Source organism: Nyctibius grandis, chromosome 9 (assembly GCF_013368605.1).
Source record: "Nyctibius grandis isolate bNycGra1 chromosome 9, bNycGra1.pri, whole genome shotgun sequence".
In the NCBI taxonomy this organism is placed as follows: Eukaryota; Metazoa; Chordata; class Aves; order Nyctibiiformes; family Nyctibiidae; genus Nyctibius; species Nyctibius grandis.
In genome coordinates, this window is record NC_090666.1 from 9,959,145 (window position 1) to 9,981,125 (window position 21,981).

The 21,981-nt window shown below is 38.1% G+C and overlaps 1 protein-coding gene across 5 annotated transcripts in view; it reads right to left on the reverse strand.

The window, feature by feature from the left end:
* The window catches only part of PARD3B (par-3 family cell polarity regulator beta), a 429,076-nt gene that overhangs the window by 148,043 nt on the left and 259,052 nt on the right, over nt 1–21,981 (reverse strand). For all 5 annotated transcript variants that reach the window (XR_011048762.1, XM_068407693.1, XM_068407691.1 and 2 more), the window contains 2 exons: nt 4,662–4,868; nt 3,388–3,622 (listed from right to left, as the gene is read on the reverse strand). Coding sequence is in view for 4 of the 5 variants with exons in the window: in XM_068407693.1 (XP_068263794.1) it covers nt 3,388–3,622; nt 4,662–4,868 (442 nt within the window). In the remaining variant the exon portion in view is untranslated. The remainder of the gene's footprint in view (nt 1–3,387; nt 3,623–4,661; nt 4,869–21,981) is intronic.

Consider the following 21,981-nt stretch of genomic DNA (forward strand, 5'->3'; position numbering starts at 1 on the left):
CAAGATAAAACTCATTACAGCTGTATATATACGACCCAGCAAGTGTAGCACAAAAACGCCACCGCAGGCAAGTGTGACACTTCCAGCAGCTGCTTTAGCCTCAAATTCTACTTCCCTTTGTCCTTTACACCTGCGCCCTAGTCAGTCGTCAGAAAGTGCATGTATCTTCATCAGCACTGAGCTTTCTGGCAAGATCTGAGAAATACTTTCATTGTCCTTCTGGTCCTGGAGCTTTCACCACAGATGATCATCTCCTACTTATCTCAACTCAATCTTGACATGAGCTCAGCAAGTCTGTTTTCCTCTTTGGATGCATCTACACAGCATAGCAGAACTATGCAGGCACAGCTGAAATAGCTCTGAACAAAGCAGCCCACAAATTACAAACAGTATGAACATATCAGTGTGGGGTTCCAGCTCTCGGCAGGATCAATTAGTTACATGGCTGCAGTCACTGGACTAATTTAAAAAATCCACGGCATCGCCTGGTCCCAGGCAGATATATCCTCTCTTCCCACTCCTGCCAGTTGCTTTCTTAACTTTGTTTCTCTTGAGTCTCTCTCTCCTGTCAGTCTAGCAGGGGCTCTGTTCCTTGTTCCCATTTTGGTGGTCTCTCACATTGGGGTTCACAGTACAACTACCACCATATCAACTACAGATTTCCTTCTACATCCTGCTTTCTGCTCCCTTATGGTGCTTACATTTCTAATGCCTCCTATGGCAGGTTCTCCTTCCAATTCTAACCCAGCATGTCAAAAACTGAGCTCATCTCTAAATACTTCTCGCTACTTCTTTCTCTTAAGCTACCAAGAATTAGTAGTCACCTTGCCTGCTGCAGAAGCTCATAACTTTGTCATCTTTAGCTTCTCTCTCTCCTTCCACAAATGTTCTACCAATAAAACATGCCCATTTCATCTCCACAATGTCATAAAAAATCTGGCTGTTTCTTCCCATCCGTGCTGCTGAAATACTTGATCATTCAAACCTTCTTACTGCAGTTTCCTCCTCCCTAGCCCTCCTCACACTCACTCCTCACTCTTCACACCAGTGCATAACTCCAGTTTGAAAAAATACCTCTTGAATCCAGTATTCAGTCAGTATTTGACCCTTTCTAAGTTCCCCTATTAGTCTCCTATTATTTCTTTTAATAACATTCAGATTAATTGGTTTTGCTTTTCGTATCATCAACAGCAGTTTCTCCCTGAAAAAATACCAGCCTGGTTTTGCTCCTCTTGAGCAGAACATATGGTTCCCAATTCTTTTGTAAACTCACACTGTTTGCTCTTGTTCAATCTCTACAGGTCATCACCCTTCTTTCACTTTTATCATGTTTGGGATTCCCTAGGACTCTCACCTTCTCACGAAGGAATTTCTTTTCGAGAACAATTTTATAAATTCTAGGAAGAAACACTGACAAGGACACAGAACCTCTAAAAATCTCCCAGCTGAACTGTTAACTCTTACAAACAATACCTTCTCTGTTCATTAGAACCTGTTGCTTCCATCTTTGCGGCTTTGTAGAGATTTTCAATGGTGTGGGATAGAAATTCCAATTCTGTGCTGCCATACAGATAAATAAATATTATTAACAATTATTGTCTGCTGGGAAGACTATCAATCTACGTAAAAAGCAAGTTTATGAAAAGAACAGATGTACTAAGCTTGTATACAACCAAGATGTGAAATATATTCTGAAAAAGGGAATCACTAAGAATGGTAACCTATTGTTCCCAGCTTTGCCTATTGATCATTATAAGATTTTTTGTCAACTATAATCCCTTGTTTTGGATTCTGATGTCATCCCACGTTCTTTCTGGCTCAGGCATCACACCGCTGTAACTAAGACTTCACACTTCAAACTTCATATCTGACAGTGATACATGAAACAGAATACTTAAGATTCTGTCAGACCTCTGTGTCCCTCCCGTCCTCTTCCAACGGCCCTATTCACGCCGAAGAGTTAGAAAGAAAATAGACATAAAGGTTCAGATACACAAGAGAGTTGTTGAAGTCACCTTCCTATTTATTCAGTGCTTTGACTACTGTTCCCTGTTAAGCCCTATGTCTTTAAACAGTATGAACACAAATGCACGTGCAATGCACAGGTGTATGTGCCTCCTCAGCATTCCTGAAGAGACCCATTTGAATGCAGATGGTATACCCACCCACCTTCATCTTACGAATGCTAACAACTCCTGAAGTCATGCAAATTTGGCACATAAACATCCCTGTATATTTTTGACAATCTTTCTACAGTGTTCAAAAGTTGACAGGACAATTTTGAGGATTCTTACTAATGATTCATGGAAGAAAGTCAGCTAAAACCTTCCATGTCAATACAACACAAGTCATTTGACTCCAGAGGACACATCAACAGAAAGCTGCAATGCGACTTCCTATATCACTGCCCTAATGAATACCATTGTAAGTGAATGATCTTGCAGCTGAATTTCTTAAATTATTACTTAAATGCATCTTTGCCTAAGCAATGATTGTGGCCTCTGTATGTATCTGGCTTGTCTACAATACAGCATGCTAAAAAACACCAATAGCCTCCTAAAGCTAACATTAAGTGTTCAGTGCCACAAGTAACCACATGGCCATATGGTCTAATCTCCTCCAGGTGATCATTAAATTTTATTCACATATGCTATATTAATTGCAAAGATCTACTTAAATGGAAACACTTTAATCCTCAATAGAGTAAACAGGTACCAGAGAGAGGAGTGATAGCAACCAGAGTGCCTACAGCACCAAAGGCTCCAGCAAGAGCAAGGAAATGGCCTGAAGAACTTTGTCTAATCTCTGATGATTCCAGAGATGCAAAACCAACCAATAGCCACAGAAGAAATCCAAACACTTGCATGCTGGGCAGGGAGGATGGTGAGCTTTTGACCACTGCAGGCAATGGTTGAAGCTGTGAAGCAAAGATTTTATCATAGCTAGTGATTTTCAGCGACTGCAAATGTTACTAGACTGTTTACAGTAACATGAGGGATCCTGCTCTCCCCAAAGCTTGTGAAGAAAGCAGATAAGCAAGGGAAGAGAAGGCAAAGGTCTGAGCGTAGGAGTGGGTCATGTATTACTCAGAAATACTCCCCACAAAGCCTCCCCTCACCAACACACGCTTGTTTTTAGCCTGAAATCTTGAATCTTTTCTGACATATGGGAATGAATTTCAAAGGCACAAAAAGACATTTTGTCTGCCAAATGTCTTCTGCCTCAGCTACAAGTTTGGTGTAAAAGTATAAACTGCTTTCTTTTTAAATAACATAAACATTATTTTGAGCCCAAGTGAAATAATTTTCCACTACTTTATAAGAGTATCAGTTATTTCCTACTTTATAATGAGAATGGATGGCTGTTTTGCTTTTTAAAATGTTTTACCTCAACATGACACCAAAGCCTTTCTTCTTTTTCTTTTCTGGATCTTCATTTTCTTCCTTCCTTTTCTTCTCTTTGATTTTAGATTTACCCTTTTCTTTTTTCTTCTCTTTCTCTCTATTTTTTTTGTCCTTTTTTGCTTTGGTTTCTGCATCTTCTAGTTCAGGGTTCCCTGGAGGGGCAGATTCCATGTTCTGAGCTTCTTGACCAGAGTGAGAGCTCTTATCAGAGAAACCATCTGCGCAGAATGAAAAAGAAGCAGTGAGGATGGCTAGGGGCCACCAAAATGCAAAAAACATGAAACACAGCCTGAGTGTCTACAAAGTGCTCAAATGACTCACAACACTTACTCATTTAATTGAATAATTTAAAAAGCAGACTAAACATATCTAGTGAATTCAAGCAATTCAAGAAATTGAATTCAAGCATTTCAATGCTTGAATAGAATTCAAGCATTTCTATTGTAAATTAAATACAGAGTTACTTTAATGACTTGTTTTCTAGTTATTATTCCTGATACAAAAGCCCTGACATGGTAAAACACTATTCTGTTTTAAATCTAACTTGTTAACCTCCATCAACTCCAGAAAACTGACAGACTGGAATGCAATACTGAGATGTTACTTCAACAAGAGAGTCTAGTGACTGACATAACCAACCTACGTAACAAAATGATTTCATTCACTCCCTGGAATCTTTCTATTTTAATGGCTGAAAAAGAAATAGATAAACTGTTCTGTCTGGTTGGTGAAGAGCTCTGTTGTTTCTATTTGGGGGGCTCAGCATCCAACACAGTTTTATGCTTCATGCTGAAGGAGACATATTTCCAGACTGGGGTCTATAAGCCCATGGTGACAGACTGAGCAGCAGGGTGCTATCAATACACTCTGCCTTGCCTATAACAGGAAACAAATTTCCTGGTTGCAGAAGGGGGAATTGTAGACAGCTCTGTAAAACAAGCAAGATAATTTTTAATGTAATCTGAAGAAGGCAGCTGCTTCTTGAAGTTGAAAAATATAATTATTTAAGGATTGAGTTCTAAATCATCCAACCCACCCCTGCCCCAAAGGAGATCAGTGAAAGACTTTACACTAAACCCAGTCAAGGTTGGACAGGGTACTGCAAAGACAGCTCTATTCAGTGGAAGACATAAGCAGCTTTTAAAATGTAATCAACTTCAATTGGACTAAATCACTTGCTTATGTGCTTTATTGAAATGGTCCTCAGCAGTGCTAAGTGAAGGTGGCTCCCCTCAGTAAGTGCTGTTAGCAACATACCCTCTTGTCCATCTTCAGGTCCATCATAAGACTTGTCAATGGCAGCTCGGAAACTCTCATTACACCCCCGACCACGGACCACATGAGGCCTGGGTCTGTGAAAAGGGAGTTCGTTCTTCCTAACTTCAGCCACAGCAGTCTGAAGACTCTCAAGAGAACTGGACTTCTTCAATCCCAGAGTAGGACCGAAATCTTTGCCAGAAGAGTCTAGAAAACAAATAGTTAAGTTTTTATACCTAAAATCACACAGAGAAATTAAACTAGTCAGACAGATACATTTAATTGTGTACTTTATTACTTGGGGCCTTTGAAATAGTGTGCAATCAATGTAATTTGTTCTAAAAATAACATCAAGTTAAACCTGCTTCAGTAGATATCTCCATTCAGACTTGGAGGCAATGGCACTTAATTTACAGACCTGACAACAGTGACGGGCAACAGCTTGCTTCCTTTCTCTCACTTTAAAGCCTGCACCAGTGATAAGTAGGGGGTTGCTTCTTCCCCCTTTGCCAGCAATGTCCAACTGGACACTGCTAATAGTCTCAAGGAGAACATTATCCTTAGACTCACAAAACCAAACACGGCTACACAAGAGTTTCAGTTTTTAGAATGAGTTAGGTTGTAAGAATGATTTATATTTTTCAAACACGTTTCTCCTGTGAGAAGATATTATTAGTTCTCTCACAGTCTTATCCAATCTTTTTCTTCAAGCTGAAACCGGTGCTATGTTATTAACATACACAGCAGGTTTTTCAAGAAACAAATATTTCCAGCAAAGTACAGCTTAACATAAATGATGTTGCTGCCTCTTTCCTTGTTTAGACGCATAAGAAAGCACTTCATACAAAAAAAGAGCAAATACCTTCCGAAGTATGCCAAACCTTTCCTCTCTTCGAATGCTTGACTATCTGACCTTAGAAAGGTCATTATTGTGTTAATTAGTATTAATATAATGATAGTAGAATAGGTAAAGAAAAAAGTTCAATGAACACATGCATACAAATCAATGAAGAAATTCACAGGTTAATTTAAAAGCCTTTGTAGCATCCGCTTAGTTTTTATACAGCAGAACAGTCAATGTGACATACAGACACTGAGGAAGAGACTTTGCCTCGCAGTATGCCTTCTGTCTTTGAGAACACAAATGCTTTTGTTTTCAACTTTTAAGGGATACTAAAGCAAGCAACAGAAGAATATAAGAACAGACCTTCACATACATGCTCATATACTGTCATGCCTGAAGAGATTCAAGGATCAAAAGACAAATGTTAGTATTATACGCTGTGATTTTAGCAATCCTAGAGTGCAAGTGTTTCTGAACGAAAACAGTGTGATCAGTGAATTCTTAAAAGGAAAAAAGCTAAGAATTGGCACTAAACAGAGACTCATCAGCAGTGTCTACATAAAGCAATTTACACTTCCATTACCTGTGGACTGTTATATAGCTGAAAATAGGTTGGGGAGTGTGTGGGGGTGTGGAGACAAGTTTAAGGGAAGCCCGGCTGCTGGTCACACAGTGAAACCTTCTTTTGTTCACTAATTGCCATTCTGGTGACTGCCATTATTACCAAAGTAGCAAGTGCTAAAACAGAGTAAGAGCAATGACTTGCATACAACATAAAGGTGCTTAAAATCACTAAAAACTTGTGCATTAGTAAGAGGCACTGTGGTGCCTACCTCAGGCTGAGGAGGAGCAAAACTGAGGGAAGCATAAGCACTGTAAAAGGAGGCAAAGTGAAAGCCACTCTGATCAGCAGAGAAAAAGCTTTGTTTTTCAGTCAGAAAACAGCCTTGCTGGGTTGCTTTCCCAGAAGACAGGTCACAGCAGCAAACCTGGCAGCAGCTGCCGCGGCCCAGAGAAAGCAGGGCTCTGGGTTGCGCTGGGTGCCAGGCCCGAGCTGCGCGCGGCCCAGGCAGAGGCGGGCGCAGGTCTGCCAGGGGCTGCCGGCTCCCGGCCCTGTGGGCAGCTGGCTCCCAGTGCGCTGCCTGCGAGCCTCCGGAGCCTTACCCACCGGGGGACGGCTTAGAGGCGACCACAGCACATGCAAGGGAGCAATGGCCGCGGCCCCAGCTCTGGCAGCAGGCAGTGCCGGCACTGGCGCCCACGGCTCGGGCAGGTTGTGCGGTCAAGGCCCATTCCCAGGCTGCTGCATCTGCCCCGCTACCCGAAACAGCTGCGTCAAAAGCCAGCGCAAAGGTGTTTATATACACATCCCAGTACAAGCTGTACTACATCAAAGTAGTGCCCTAAGCTGTATTACCTGAAAAAAAAAGTCTCAGGTTAAGTGCCAGTTAAAGCCCGACTTACATAAAGCTAAGCCAATTACTCAGACTGGAAGACTACTCTTAACGCATGAAGGCCATCCCTAAGAAAATCCAAGCCAACACCTAAGGCCTGGAGTGACACACTCAAATGTCACAGGTACCAGAACACAAGCTGCTCACTCTGCCTCGCTGCAGCTCCCCCGGCGCACGCTGCGCTGTGGTTTGTAGGCACCTGGTCCCACACTGCCTGCTTCAGTCAGGGTCACCAAGAGAAGGTTCTTGGTCCAATACTTGCCTTAAACAACTGCATGGGAAACTCAGAGGTATTGGCAAAGTATGTATGTTTCTGTATAAATAGTCTTTATTTTGCTACTTTGTCCTAATATGGAAGTCCCCCATAGGAATTAATTTCAGTAATAACTATCAGTAACTTCCTGTTTTTTGATATTTTAAAGAGAACTCTTACAGTGACTTTCATGCAGTATTTTCAGTTTGCTACTAAAAAGAGGAAAAAAAACTAAATAGAGCACTCTTCAGCTACCAAGTAAATTCAGAACACCACTACCTTGGAAAACTGAACTTTTTTTTCCCTAATGTTCCCAAAACAAATAGAATTGGCTTATGGTCACTTTATTGCCTAACAGTAAAAATTAATGTGTTACCTTAAATGACAGTATAAACCAGCAAAGATTAACCGTATTTCTCCCTCACTGGCAAAAAAAGTTAAATTTCACCTGTGATCTTCCTGTGTTCTACCACTTAAGAGGTGTCCTCATTTATTCAAAAACTTACTGAGAACCTTTATTCACAGATTAGTATTAAGCATTTAGTTGCCCCTTTCTATAGACCATAATAATTTAGTCTGAAATTTCACTGGCAAGATTTCAAGTTTCTCATTATTATCATCAAAATCCACTCGTGAAGAAGCATCTGAGCCCAAGTGAAAAATAATTGAATTTTTTCTTATTGATGACAGCAGTAGCAATGCAACCTCATTAAGAAGGGGAACATTCAAGTCAAGGAGTTTACATTCTTGTACGTTCTCACCAGGGTTTTCAGTGAGAACTTCATATTTTTGCAATTCAGCTTTTATTCCATTTTTCTTTCATTGTAAGGCTGCAGAAAGCACGTGTTAGTGCACAACTAAAGATGCAGGAGCTGAGGAGCCTCCCTAAGCAGGGAGGCCAGTCCCCTTGCTTTCACAGGCAGCATTGATTACTGGATGCTTTACAGAGAAATGCACAAGACTCTGTAATAAACAAGTACCAGATCCTGACCAGGGAAATTTCGCTCCCCTGTCCCCTCAGTACCTTTTCCATTTCTGCAGACCTTTAGGACCGCTGTAAGCCTGAAAACATGAATTTTTCCTCATGGGTAAAAAACCCAAGCCAACAAATAAACAACAAAAAAAACCCTCTCACCTTTTACAAGTTATTAACAGGCATTTCTGGGGATGTGTGTATGTGTGTGTGTGTGTACATACCTAGCCCTACCCAGATTTTTAATACAAAAATACAGTTTGGCAATGAGAAATCTGATTGTTCCCTGTGTAAAAATGTTTCTTTTTATGTTTTTTAAATTCTTGATCCCTCATTTTACTGCTTCTTGTAGTACAATGATAAAAAGTCAACTGAAGCATCCACTTTATTTCTTTTTAGAAATGGTGAATTACTTTATGCATCTCTACTGAATTTATGAGAGAAAACAACTGACGTCAGTATCTGCCTACAACTGGCTGAAACCAAGTTGCTGGTTCTAGACAATATCTGTAACTGATCATCCTTTAACTGAAAGTGGTATACACATTCCTTTATTTTCTGCTCAATGCCAACATGGCTACTACAGATTTTTTTTCTTAATGTACTAGTAAAAGTAAACCTGCTTTCTGTTCTTTTATTACTATTATTATTAGTTTCAGGTATTTCCAGGCTTCTCTTTTTCTCACATCTGCACATTCCTTTCTATTTTTATAGCCCAGCAAGAGGAAACATGCCAAAATTAAGATGTCAGTCATGAAAATCAAAGGGAAACAAATGACACAGCATTGTGGGCAATGCAAGCCACCCCAAAGGCACGTGTAGAGAGAGTGGAATTGAAGAGAAGCCATGAATCACTGCCACTCTAAATGAAATACAACTCCTAAGACACCCTAAACAGTAAACATTTTGTACACAAATCATTAATTTTACTTTTTAGATAATTATTCTTGAAAACTGAAACTATACGAATACGCCTAAAGGATAAATTTGAGGAACATAATTGTGTGAGCTAGACTAATTTACGATACACATTTTGAAAAATATAGTGAGGTAAAGATCACTTACCAAGGAAAAAAGAAGGGAAAGCAGCACTGAGACTGAGAAACTAGGATAAACACAAAGTTGTAACAGATTATAAATAGTCTGGTTCTGTATTTACTGAGCCCTAAGCACACACATTCCTGGCTCCTACTGCACTGCACATGATGGAGGTGCATGTGTTACTAGGGAAGAAAAAATGGTTATGAAAACAATGAGTCTTCTACCCAGCGGGTACTGGAATGCTAGAGACAGCACGTGAGTGCTTTTAGCAGGCAAACAACTGTTCATGAAACCCCAAGGCTCACTTCTTTGTGACAGGACTCAGAGTGAGATATGCCAACAGCTTCTCAGGAAGCAGGTACAGCCCAGAGCCTCTTCTGTTTTTGACACACACCTTGGGTAACATTCATGATGCCCAACTTACCCGCACTGAGCTTGGGCCCACCCTGACCTAACTGACCTAACTGCTTGGTCTACAGTTCTCTCTTCTCTAAAGGAACTGGCATATGTTTAAAATATCTTTTGATACGTGTATGTTCCCATGATTTTCAAAACACAATCAATTCACTGATCACATATATGTTTGTCTTGTTTTACACACATTAATGTATTGCTAACCTTACACTGCCCCTGCAGAGGTAAGGCTAGCAGCATGGTTTCAGAAACACCACAACTTTTGTTCATGAAGGAAAAAGCGGGATTTCTGTTGTACAGAATCAAATGATACAGGTATCAGGCTGGTAAAATAGGCTCCTCAGCAAAATTTAGTCAAAATATATCCCTGCTGTAGGGAAGCCTTTTGTATGAGAATGAATCAAATCTGTTACCCAAGTGAAAGATGTCCACAGATACAAAAGGCAAGAGACAGACAGTAAGACCTGACTGCTTTACTCTCCCCTTAGCTCCTTTTGGAAATTTATCTCTAAATAAATTGGTGCATCAAGTGAAAACTGTGAGTGTCTCTTTTAATAAGTGTAAGGTCAAAAGATAAAACATTTGTCATTATTACCAATCTCCATGTGCCACAAACATCAGAGAATAGGTAGACAGACATGGTTCTTACCCACAGGGTTGCAACATCATATGGTGACTTAAATTAATTCATGTTCAATTCCTTCTGAACCATTTTGTTTAATGTAGTTTCATTTATTTCTGGTAGGATTCACTGTATGCACAACTGCAAAGGACTTTTTCCTCTCACATTTTTATATTCAGATTTCTTCAATCATCAATCAACTCAATGCAGAGTATGATTTAGGAAGGAGGAATTTGAAAGTCATTACATCATTTAGCTTGGATTTTCAAATGAAGAGCTTTAATAGGACATTTTTGTAGGATAACCTTAGATCATACTGTATCCTTTTCTTCAACACTAGTTTATATAGGTAGCAAAGAAAAGATTATGAAGAGCTTCATAAAAAGCAAGAGAAAAATCACTATCTTGCACTCACGTTTTAAAGACAACATGTAACATTTTGCTCATTTTATACCTCAAACCAAGCATTCCAAATTAGAAGCAGGAATAATGAACACAGAACAACTTGATACCTGATGGGGGAGGGGAAAAAAATCTAAGAAAGAGAAATCAAAGCATGAGAGAATTTAACAAGTTCTCTGATTAAAAGAGCCAGCTACAGTCTTCAGATTTACAGATATTTCAATCTATTTTACTACATATAATGATTGCAATTTAGCCCACATTCGCACAAACTACAGTTGCAACTATGAATAATGGCAGTTCACAATTTGTACCCCAGAAGGCACGCTGAGCTTTAGCCAACTGAAGAGGAAGTGCTTGGAATAAGGCAGCCATTAGGCAAGAGGCAAAAATGCACTACTGTCATCTTAGAAATGTAGGCTGGTGTCACTGTTTTCTATAGTCTTATCACTAACAAACAACACTGCAAAAGAACATGTCAATATTTCAAAAAGAATAATACGTACAGCATTAAACGTCTCAAAAATGCTAATAAGTTTCACAGTGCAACAATATTAAAGCTAGGAATTTGGAGCAAAAGAAGAAGGAGGTTCAAGTAAAAGCACTCAGAGAAACAGCACATGCATCTGCTAGGTTAGTGCTGAACGCTGGACAAAATGCAGCCCAAAGAACGGCTGATGTTATCTGTTGAAACAATCAAGTTTTCTTCATTTGGTTACACAAGTTTAACCTCTCACATAACCTTCCACTTAACAGTATAGCTCTGCAGTGAAAAGTTTTCCCAGGCGTTTGAATCCCTACTTCTCCAGCAGGCCAGTGTTCTCTCTCCAGTTGGTGCAAACTGAAGCTCTTGCCGTTCGAACAGGTCCCAGTATAAATTAAGCTACCTGACCTTCCACAAAGCAGGAGCCTTCTCCTCAAGGATATTTATGCATCTCAAATTGATTTTAGATATAGCTGTTACAACCTGCTAGAGGAAAACAGCCATAAGAAAAGCAATGCAGACAGGAAAAAGTCCAGTTTTTAGAAAATATGATTCCCCAGTGGTTTCAGGCACCTTGTAAACTGATCAGTCTGGAATTGAGCAGTAGTAAAAAAATTCCAGTACCCTGTGATTGCTTTACTTCTCCTTCCGCACCCACCCTCTGATAAGGTCAAACATTTCAACCCAGCTTTAAAAGATTGGGAAATGTGACACTTTCTGAGATTAATTTATATAAATTACTCTTCTCAAACTAAACCAACATTTTGGTTCCCAGGCCAAAGTTTAACATGAAATGAGAGTCCCTGCACTAATATTTAAACAAAGTCACTCTTAATGGTATGAGGCTAACATCTAGAGCGTTACCTTTGACTTGTGGGACAGAGAAGGAAACTTCTTCAGTAGCAGAACAGAAGCAAGCAAGCCAATACTTACATTAAATTCATGGTTACAATCTACCTATTTCGTTAAGCCTTAAGCCTATTTTGAAATAGGTTGCTGAATTATTACTCAATCTTAATCATCAAACCTGAAATTATATTTTTAAAAATGACTAATTTAAATCAGAAGTAACAAATTAAAAGGATGCAAAAAGTTCATATTCAGCTTTCTTTTTTTTTTTTTGCTAATTCAAAGCTTTTTTTTGGGTTCTTTACATGCGAATGCAGAATTAAATTATCTCATCTCAATCATTTTATTCATAATTATTTTCTTTTTTAAAAAGTGGTATGTCATTTTTATGCATCAAGTTTTGGCCTGGACACATTTTTACAAACATTCATATAAGCTGCATATTAAAGATTGCTTTAAGCATCATTTGGGGATTAATTTAGGCTATAGCAACAACAAGGAAGGTTATTATTGTAAAAGAAAAGCCAAGCCAAGGCAAGAAAGAAAAATACATTTCAATTTCACCAATTCCACTTGCAATTAAAAAATACATTATATAAAACACTTCTTTGTGTGTGCTTTTTGTTATCTTTGAACATTAAGACTAAGAAAAAAAAGCTAGATTTTTAACAAAATAACCTGGAAAAAGGATACCTTTTGCTAATAATGGCATTGCTTTTGTACACCTGCCCACACTCTGATCAGTGAATCCTACATGCTTGAGATATTTATGAGCTCTCTTTACTGCTAACCCCAGCACCACCAAACTGCCCAACAGCCGCTCTAATTTAAGATGCTCTAAATATTGTTGCCATGGGTGACACATGAACATGGAGTAAGGCAAAGCTCTCCTAATAAAAAGGCTTTCACAGCATTTCAGTCCTTGCTCATAAGTAAAGTTAAAATTTATGGTTTTTAAAATACTGGATCTGAGAGAGGTCATGTTAAATGGCTGCTAGTAATAAAAGGAATCAATACGCCACAGCATCTGAAGCAGCCAGCAAACTAAATAAACACTTCATCCAAATCCACTTGGCCCTGAATTAAAAGAACATAAAATACTGTATTTATTTTGTTTGCCCTCCACCAGTCCGTGGTTTGCATCACTACATCCGCTAGAACTCTACACAGAGCAAGTGGCAAACATACCTTGGCCAAGTAGCAATTAAACGGTATGACAAGGCTAGGAGCAATTAACTGGGCATTAACCTTATCAGGGAACACTTCTGCATTAGCCTACTACAAACAGGCAAACATCTCAGTCTGGGAAGATTCTGCAACGTGTATTTAAAAAAGCTTCAGAGACTCAGACTTTCTGTCTCAGGCACATACAGAGTAAATGAGCCATTTCAAATAATAACCCTTTGTTCATAAACCCTGAACAAAACTGAAATCACCTTTTCCAGTGATTAGCATGTCCTATTAGCATAGAAATGCAAGACAGTTTGTTCCTTACAGTACTTTAAAATAAAGCAGACCAAAACAAGTAGCAAACTCATATCTTTTGCTCCTCATCTACATTTAGTTCAGTTTATAGATTTATTTCCAGAGAAGTTATGAAAAACCTATTTTCTTCTGTTTATTTGTACATGTTTAAATAGAAAGTGCATAGGTTAATTTTCAGTTTAAGAAATTAATGCACATTTTGCTTGAAGTTGCCAGCAGATAACCTGTAAGAAAGGTACATACGCACCTGTAATCAATCAATCTATATATACAGACCCAGAGGCCATTCACAAAGGCATGCATATTTTTGAAATTGCTTCGTTTGTGAGTTTAACCATATTTGTCTTGAAACAGTTTTGAAAAGTTGATGTCAAAATCCAACTCTTGAATGTGAATATGGAGAATTTTGTCAAACCTAGTATTAACTAAGAGAAACAGTTATCTGGCACAGCTCTGACTAAAAATCCCTGCAGAATTTGAAAGGATTATGTAGGTTTTCAGCAAAAGTCCTCAGCAAAGGTTCCTTGTTATCTCCTAGTGAGATTTTTAAGATCAACTGAATGCTTAAAAATTTGATAACAGTATTTTATTATAGATTCCTCACAGCTGAATCCATAGTTGTAATGATATTGAGTCTTTAACCTAGCTTTATTTTACATGCTTCAACTTTTTTTTTTTTTTTTAACCTATCCTCTGTACTGAAACTTCTTTGCTTGGTCTCATTCCAGAGATGAGGACTGTTGTAAGAAAAACAAAAAACCCCAAAGAATACACCTCCCTCTTGCCATGTCTGAATAACTGAGGAGTGGGAGAAGTACATTCTTCCAGCCAGGTAATACTTTACTTTCCCCTATTCACCAATAACTCAAAAAAGACTGAACGGAAACCTTTTAAGCTTTGCATGCAAGTAGGCTGTGAACTAGGTCCTTCACTACGGCTTTTAGGAAAACAAAGTTTAATTTCCATGTCTAGATTATTTCCTCTAACATTAGTTGTATCTGGGTAAACTTGGCCATAAACTTGTGCCTCAAGTACAGGAACAGAAATACATATGCACTCCCATAGGTATGTGAGCATACAATTATATTCCACATGCACATTTTCAGCAACTACAATGATCCCATCTACTGACACACCAGAAGCTAGAAAGGAATATTCACACATGCTCCTCAACCTATGTGTTTAAATAAGTTGCAAAGGTTAATAAGAAACTCAAGGAGGCAGAGGGTCATGTGAGGAGAGAGAACATAAGTACAATAAAGACTTTAGTATTGAGAACAATTGACATTACCTTGGTTCCCTTCCACTTGCCCAATAAATGGAGAGTAGATAGAAATATGCTCTCAAACATAATATGCAGAAATGTGAGTCAAAAGAGAAGAAAAGGTCATTCCGATTCCTCTTGGCAACATCCCTCATCAACCAATGGGAACATTTCTGGAGAAGTTAGTCAAAGCACTATCCTAAATTATGATCAAAAATTCCAAATTTCTCCAGGTTTAACAGGATGGAAAGCAGCAGTCACAGTGATACTGCAACCAAGATAAACTTGATACAAGTTAAACACAATCAAATGACATTTTAATACAGACAAATCCAAGATGGCTTATCTTAGGAAAATAAAGGTTTCCTGTAAGCTGGGACTCAATATTATTGGAAAACACATGATTCTACTCAGTGACTCCATATACTCTTGAAGCATGAACCATGCATCAACCATATTAGTAAACTGATACAGTACCATGGATCAAGTACAAAACTCAGTGCCCAATTTGGTCTACTTCAGCTACTTGGTGGTTGGATCCTTGGATGAAATTTCAAAATCTGGTATTACAAAGGCAACTGTTCTACAGGAACAGGCATTTATTTCAAATAGCAATCCGACCAAAACACAACAGTACAATGAAATATCCTAAACTAATACGGAACGGCAATCTCTGCCTAGAATAGGGTCCTAAGCAAGTGACAGCAACTACAACTTTTAGGAGCCTTACTCTAAGATCAAAGCCTAAGAGTGCTCAAATTAACAGGGACGACACTAACTTCTGAAATACTAATCTGCAGCTTTGGTTTTGCTCGAGACTGACAACTAACTTTAGTAGGGCCTGACCTCTAGCCAGAACACCTTCATGGAGACAAAGTAATTGTATTAATGGGCAAAGCAGGAGTTACTGCTGATCATCAACCAACCAGGAAATAAATCTGTGTACAAAGGTATGCTGTCAGATACACAGCATAAATAAATAAAATGTATTTTTGCTAATCCTTTTCTGCTATACTAATTTGAGAGTTAGTAGGTATAAAGTTTTCAAATTCTAATGTGATATTGCAAATGACATATTCCCATTTAATACCCTGAATCGTTTGCAACAATAAATGTCTTCCTTTCTAGTAATCTCAATTTAAATTTTATATTTGGCTTATTTAATACTAAAAGGATAGCACATCGACCTCTTTGCCCTCAAAATCCAGATATTGTCCATAAACACAAAGTTTACTTACACATGAAGGCAAAAATATTTGGCTATATATACAGTCATACAACATAAAGATATAAAACTTCTTTCTTTGCAGTCATGTCTCTCCACAGCTGCATTTCCAAATGCTACGAGAATATAAAAATTAGATACTACTACTTGTGTTACTAGCCCTTCAGTAGATTCTTAAAACTAAATAACAAATATGAGTAATATTCTTCAAATTATAAGCTTTTGCTCCAACTACAATAAAAGAACAAATGCGCACAAACATTTCGAACAGTTTCAAGGATATTAAGTAGCTCTGCCAGATTTTTCTAGCAATATCAAAACATCTTATTTTGCTTTTTTACAGTGGCTAGTGCTGCAGTTTAACTTTTTCAGGTTGACCAACTGTATAATAAAATAGCTCTTGTGTTCAATGATGAACTCACATAAAAAACGTTCAGCATCTATATAATTATACTTTTTGTTTCTTCTGTATCAAGAGTGAACACTTGCATCTGTATTCTGCCCTCTATCTCATTTTTTGTGACTTTAGTCTTTTTTCTGACTGTGGAGCAGTATTTCCACTGCATTAAGAGGAAAATTTGGTTAAACTGTGAAATGCATGCCATTCCACTTCCTCAAGAAGACAATGCAAAACAAGTTGTACTGTGGTTGGGTATAGACTTGTGGCAATCAATTACTTCAATATTTATATAATTCGTAAAACTTCAGGCATATTATCACACAGTTAATCAGAGCTGCTTGGCAGCTTCTTCCCTCAACCTTTAATGAGTATGTCAATCCTCATATTGAATAGTGATACATATTAAGGAATTTACTTTAGAGCAGAACTAAAATCAGATTTTGAAACACTGAGGTTAATGTTGTTAAAATAAAAAATGTTATGGTGGTTCTGCCATCTGCTTAATTGGCCCCACTGCGAAAAAGCAGTCCCACAGGAAGGAGCAGGAAGCTACTAGTTGGGTTCATATCTTGCTGTAAGAGAAAACGAAAGTAACGGGTAATCAATCATAATTTCTCTTCACAGCAACAACCCTGATAAACATTTATGTGAATAATTTTTTGTTGTTGTGGATACCAAGAGTTTACGTGTGTTCAAAGGGAAGCAAGAAAACTCGAGAAGCAAAATCTATCAAAGATGAGCAGATAAATAGAAAGTATTCTTGCCTTCAGTCTTTAAGTCCCTGAATATCTGCAGGGAAGGAGAGCTCTTGCAGAAATACAATATAAACTTGTCATATATTTGTATTTCTCATAAGGCATTAGCATTTGGTGGTATCAGAAAGAGGACATGGGCTATATAGACTTTTTGTCTGATACAGTACGCCCACTTTTGTCTTCTTGGGATGTGTTATAGATGAAAGGTGTCCAGAACAACAAACAAACCAAAAAAAACCCGAACCCAAAAATAAAGATGACACTGCTTCCTGTTCCTATCAATTCTTCATTACTTGCATTATGAAAGCACACAGAACCTCTCTAATGATGGGCCAAAACCTCACTGCACTTTGTGTTATACCAACTCAAACCAAAATAATATTCAGTACCTCTAATATTTTTTTATCAAGCCTACCTGTATTTCTGCAATACTGGCTTTTTTTTGAGAGGCACTATAGGTCTCTGTATCTGCTGTGATTTATTTACGATTTGTCAACACTTTGCAAAGAACAGTTCATCTCCTGCTACAATCCCTTTATGCTCCTATGCCTCAGATGTTCTCTATTTTAAACAGAAAAAACAGATGTTTTGGCACAATATTAATTTACTCAGATTTCACATTCAGACTGAATGTGAACTGTTAAGATAAGTACAGTATTTCAAATGAATGTTGCAAGCATTAGCCCACAACAGAGCTAACAAGAAGTTCCTTCCTTACCTTTTAAAGGTGACATTTGTGGTGCATTTCTTCTGAACAGCAATATAGAAGAGCTGAGCACAGAATTTCCTCATGTTCTCTTAAACTGTTTTTGCTATTTGTTCATTTCAAGTCAGTTCTGACAGAATGGTCCCTTCTTGCTTAGGTGCTATTCACAGACTGGGTTAATTTTTCTCCAAATAGATTATAAAAAAACCCCAACAACCCCAAATCTATTTTAGCGCAGAAGCCCTCTGACTTGGAGTTGGTATTTTGTGACAGCTTTAATACCGTCTTATTGCTGACTCTGTCGTTCTTCAACATCTACGCTCTTAACTCTTAGAGAAGACGTAAATGATATTCCTGTACACTGAAGTACATTATAAACGTACTACCTTCTAGTAGATTCAGCTTGATCTAAAACAGCTACCTTGAGCAAGGACTAATACTGATATTGCCTTATACCATACGACTGTTAAATTTCAATCACTAGGTTTTCTTAGTCTGATTAAGCAATTAAACTGCTTAACTGAAAAATACAGGCAATTGATTTATATGAAGGTACTAAGAAATTCTATTTGAAGTTTAAGAACAATTCCCTACCAAATGTAACAAACACATGAAAGCTCAAATTGCAAAAGCATATTTCAGTATGAGTTGTTCTAGTATTGTTGGCCTTTCCGTTGTTTATTGATTCTATTTACTCCAGGCAGTTATTCCTGGATTCCATTTTCTAAAAATCACTAACAAAATGGGCACTCTGTTCTGCTAATGCAAATTACAGTGCAAACGAAGACTCTTCCTACACTGTAAGTGTAACTCATCATTAAACTAGGAGAAGAATTACTGCCTCTGCTTCTTTAGCCATAAAAACTTCCTTAAAAATGTCTAGGTTCCCTTCTTTCAGTTTGGGTCATGAAGTATTTGCTGCAACCAGACAGAAGGAAAGAGGTGGGGCTTTTAATGACAAGTCGTGTAGGTCTGAAAGGAGTTACTGTTGCAGAACCATTCATTGTTGCTAAGGCCTGAGGAACACAAATGAGCAGGACTACTTACAAGGTAAGTAACTGCTCAAAACAAACAAGGGCAAAGTTCGTTCTACATTTGATCATTTTGCTGTTTCTTTTACTCTCAGTGAGTATCAGAAGATTGTTGCATCTCCAGTTGAAATGAAGTACTAAACATACAAAAGAGTGTCAGAACCTATACAAGACTTCCCTAAAAACAAAACAAAACAAAAAAACAAACAAAAAAACCCCACCAAAACCCCTAACAACCCAAACAGAACACAGAAAGAGGGTTGTGTTGATCTGCATATATGGTGCTAGGAGCTGGGGTTTTTCCTCATCAAACAGATGTGAACAAGTTATTTTGGCTTGAAGCAATCAAGTACGTATCCACATCTCTTGTCACCAATAACATCCACTACCAACCTGTACTTTCTCAGTTTGGCATCTTGCAGGGTGAAGAAGCAGTATAACAGACAGGTGAGCTAATCACAGACACATACCACTGAGCTGACTGGTGAGTGCTCAGGTCTGAATTTTAAAATATTACTTGTGGGCTCTTCCATGAAGGGAAGAAGGAGGGCAGAAAACAAAAAGGGAAACTAGGCAAGCAGAGAGTCTATACAGGGACCAGATTTTATAAAATATTAAGTACTTGCTCTCGGAAAATGAATGCTTTAAGATTTCAGCTTCAATCTTCTGCCCTACAAGTCACGACCCCACACTTTATTTACAATAGCTAAGATATTTAATCTTTTTATGCTATCACTCTATATCGTTCCAAATCCAGAGGTTTAGGTCCAGCGCTAGCTACTTGAAGATAAAGCGATTCTTTAAGGCATATGTAGTTTAGAGACTACAGCAGGATCTTTCTACACAGTTTGCTGTATTAATAAAGAAACATTTTTATTTGTTTACACATACAGTAATACTGTATCTACTAGACACTAAATAAAATGCATTATTTATTCGCATTTTCCTGTCTGATTTTCTGAAAAGGCTCATGAAATTTTAATAAAAGTGGTTAAAGCAACCCACTATGGATTAAAATTATATACAAAAAATGACCTTAAAAGAGTACTATTAACATTGCGAAGTAAAGCACTTAGGCTTGGAGAATGCCACAGCAGAGGTGTCCATCATTAACTTATCTCTCTCTATGCACGCACTGTAATAGACTTTCACTTTATGTTCCAAATACATTATGACAATTTTATTTACAAAACTCCAGCTTCCTTCTTTCAGGAAAGATCTACAAATATTTTCTTCCACACGTACAGCAATTACCCCCTTTCTTATTCAACATGCACTTTAATATCTGCTCTGACATCAGCATTAAACAGTTTTCTTCATGCATCTTTTTCTGACACACCTTATAAAGTAGTAAGTTTTTTAATAAACACTAATGACAGCATTTGAAAAGAAGTCTGTACTATCTGTGTCTCAGAGACAAGGAACTGAAACAGCAGGATGAGGATCAATCCAGGTTCCCATTTTAAGATTCTCAAGGCCTGATTCCCCTGCCCTCCACTCTCTCTCCTGAATACTTAACATCTAGCATTTCCTGGGCTCACAGCACTACTGCCACTGATTTTGGTTACAGTCTGCATACATTCAGCACTTCTGCAAATCAGCACACGTGCACCTCAGGCACCAACAAGGAGAAGAACAGAGTATCTCACTGCACGTGGTTTAAAGACACCACCCCACCCCCAGCAATTCTGAGGTATAGGCATAGCTAGAAAATAATTCAAGCAGCATTTAATGGCTAGAAAACAGAAAAAATGTTTCTTTTTTTCCCCGAGCTCATCTACACCACTAACATCACATTTTCCAACCAGAACATACCAAACAGCTACACGTCTTACAGCTTCAATAATAAATGAGGCGAGGGTTGGGCCTTACACAACAGCTTTCATTACCCTTAAGCAGACCCCTCTTGTGCTCTGAAAGTCAAGTCTTTCAAGGGAAGATTTAGGTTTTGATTATGCAAGTCTCATACCATCAGCATCTACTAAAAGGGTCTGAGTTGCCTTTGCAGACATCGTTACAGCTAGCATTTCCTATTTCAGACACCTTAAACATTCAAACTTACATTCTTTTAAAACAGTTTGCATATACAGTCTCCTAGGTGTGGTGTTTTGGTGGGGGTTTTTTAGTTTGTTGGTTTTGCTTGTTTTAAAGAAAAGCAGTTTTCTCTACTGCAATGCTGGCTGCCACCCTTTTCTTTCCCATGTGGTTTCTGGATCTGCTGCCCTAGACCAGCACAAGCTAGTCTCCCCCTCTCTCTCAGTTGTGTCACCCTTTCCCACACTGCATCTTCTCACCTAGCCACATGCCTCATTTCCCTTTTCCCCCCATCCTCAGCATCCTTTTCTAGCTCACTCCTACTAGCTTGCTATCTTTCCCAGCCTCTAGCCATATATTCTTACCTTTTCCTCTCCTAAATAAAAACAAGTATCAGAGTTATTTTAGGAGACAGTAAAAGAACAACCTCTGTCAAAAAAGCAAATAAAACCCACGCTTCAATTGACACTTGAATGGAAAGTTTTACTTCAAACAGATCCAATTTCACAGAATCTGTAATGGGATGTGTCACACATGACACTTAACAGGTGATAACACAGCCACTACTGCACACTACACCCACACTTTATACACAAAAAGAGAAAAGAAAAAGCAAACCATGAGTTAAAGGAGACCAACGGCTCTTCCTGAGTCTCAATTATTTATCCATATTTTCTTCAGGATGGCAGAAAAAGAATGATTGTAAGAAATAATTTTTCTTCTGTATGTTTTCCTTTTTTAAATGTATTTGCTCTTTTAATATAAACTCAGACTGAGAACTACTCTTTGTAGCTATTTTGTGATGTACATTTCAGTAATAAGCAGTGAGTTATTTGATGCAACGGCTGACAAAATTCAGTCTTGAATGTAATGCTCATTCTTTTTTGTACCTTCAAAATGAAAACCAATGTGCTATTTTTTAGAAAAGAATTAAACTCCAGAAGCTTCGATTGAACAACGTTGTCATTTTGTTTTCAGAATTAAGCATCTGAACAGATTAGAAAGCAATGAAAAAATAGAAGCATCTGAATAACTACATTATATTGGATTTCTCTTTTATAACATCTCTGTTTGTCAACAGCAG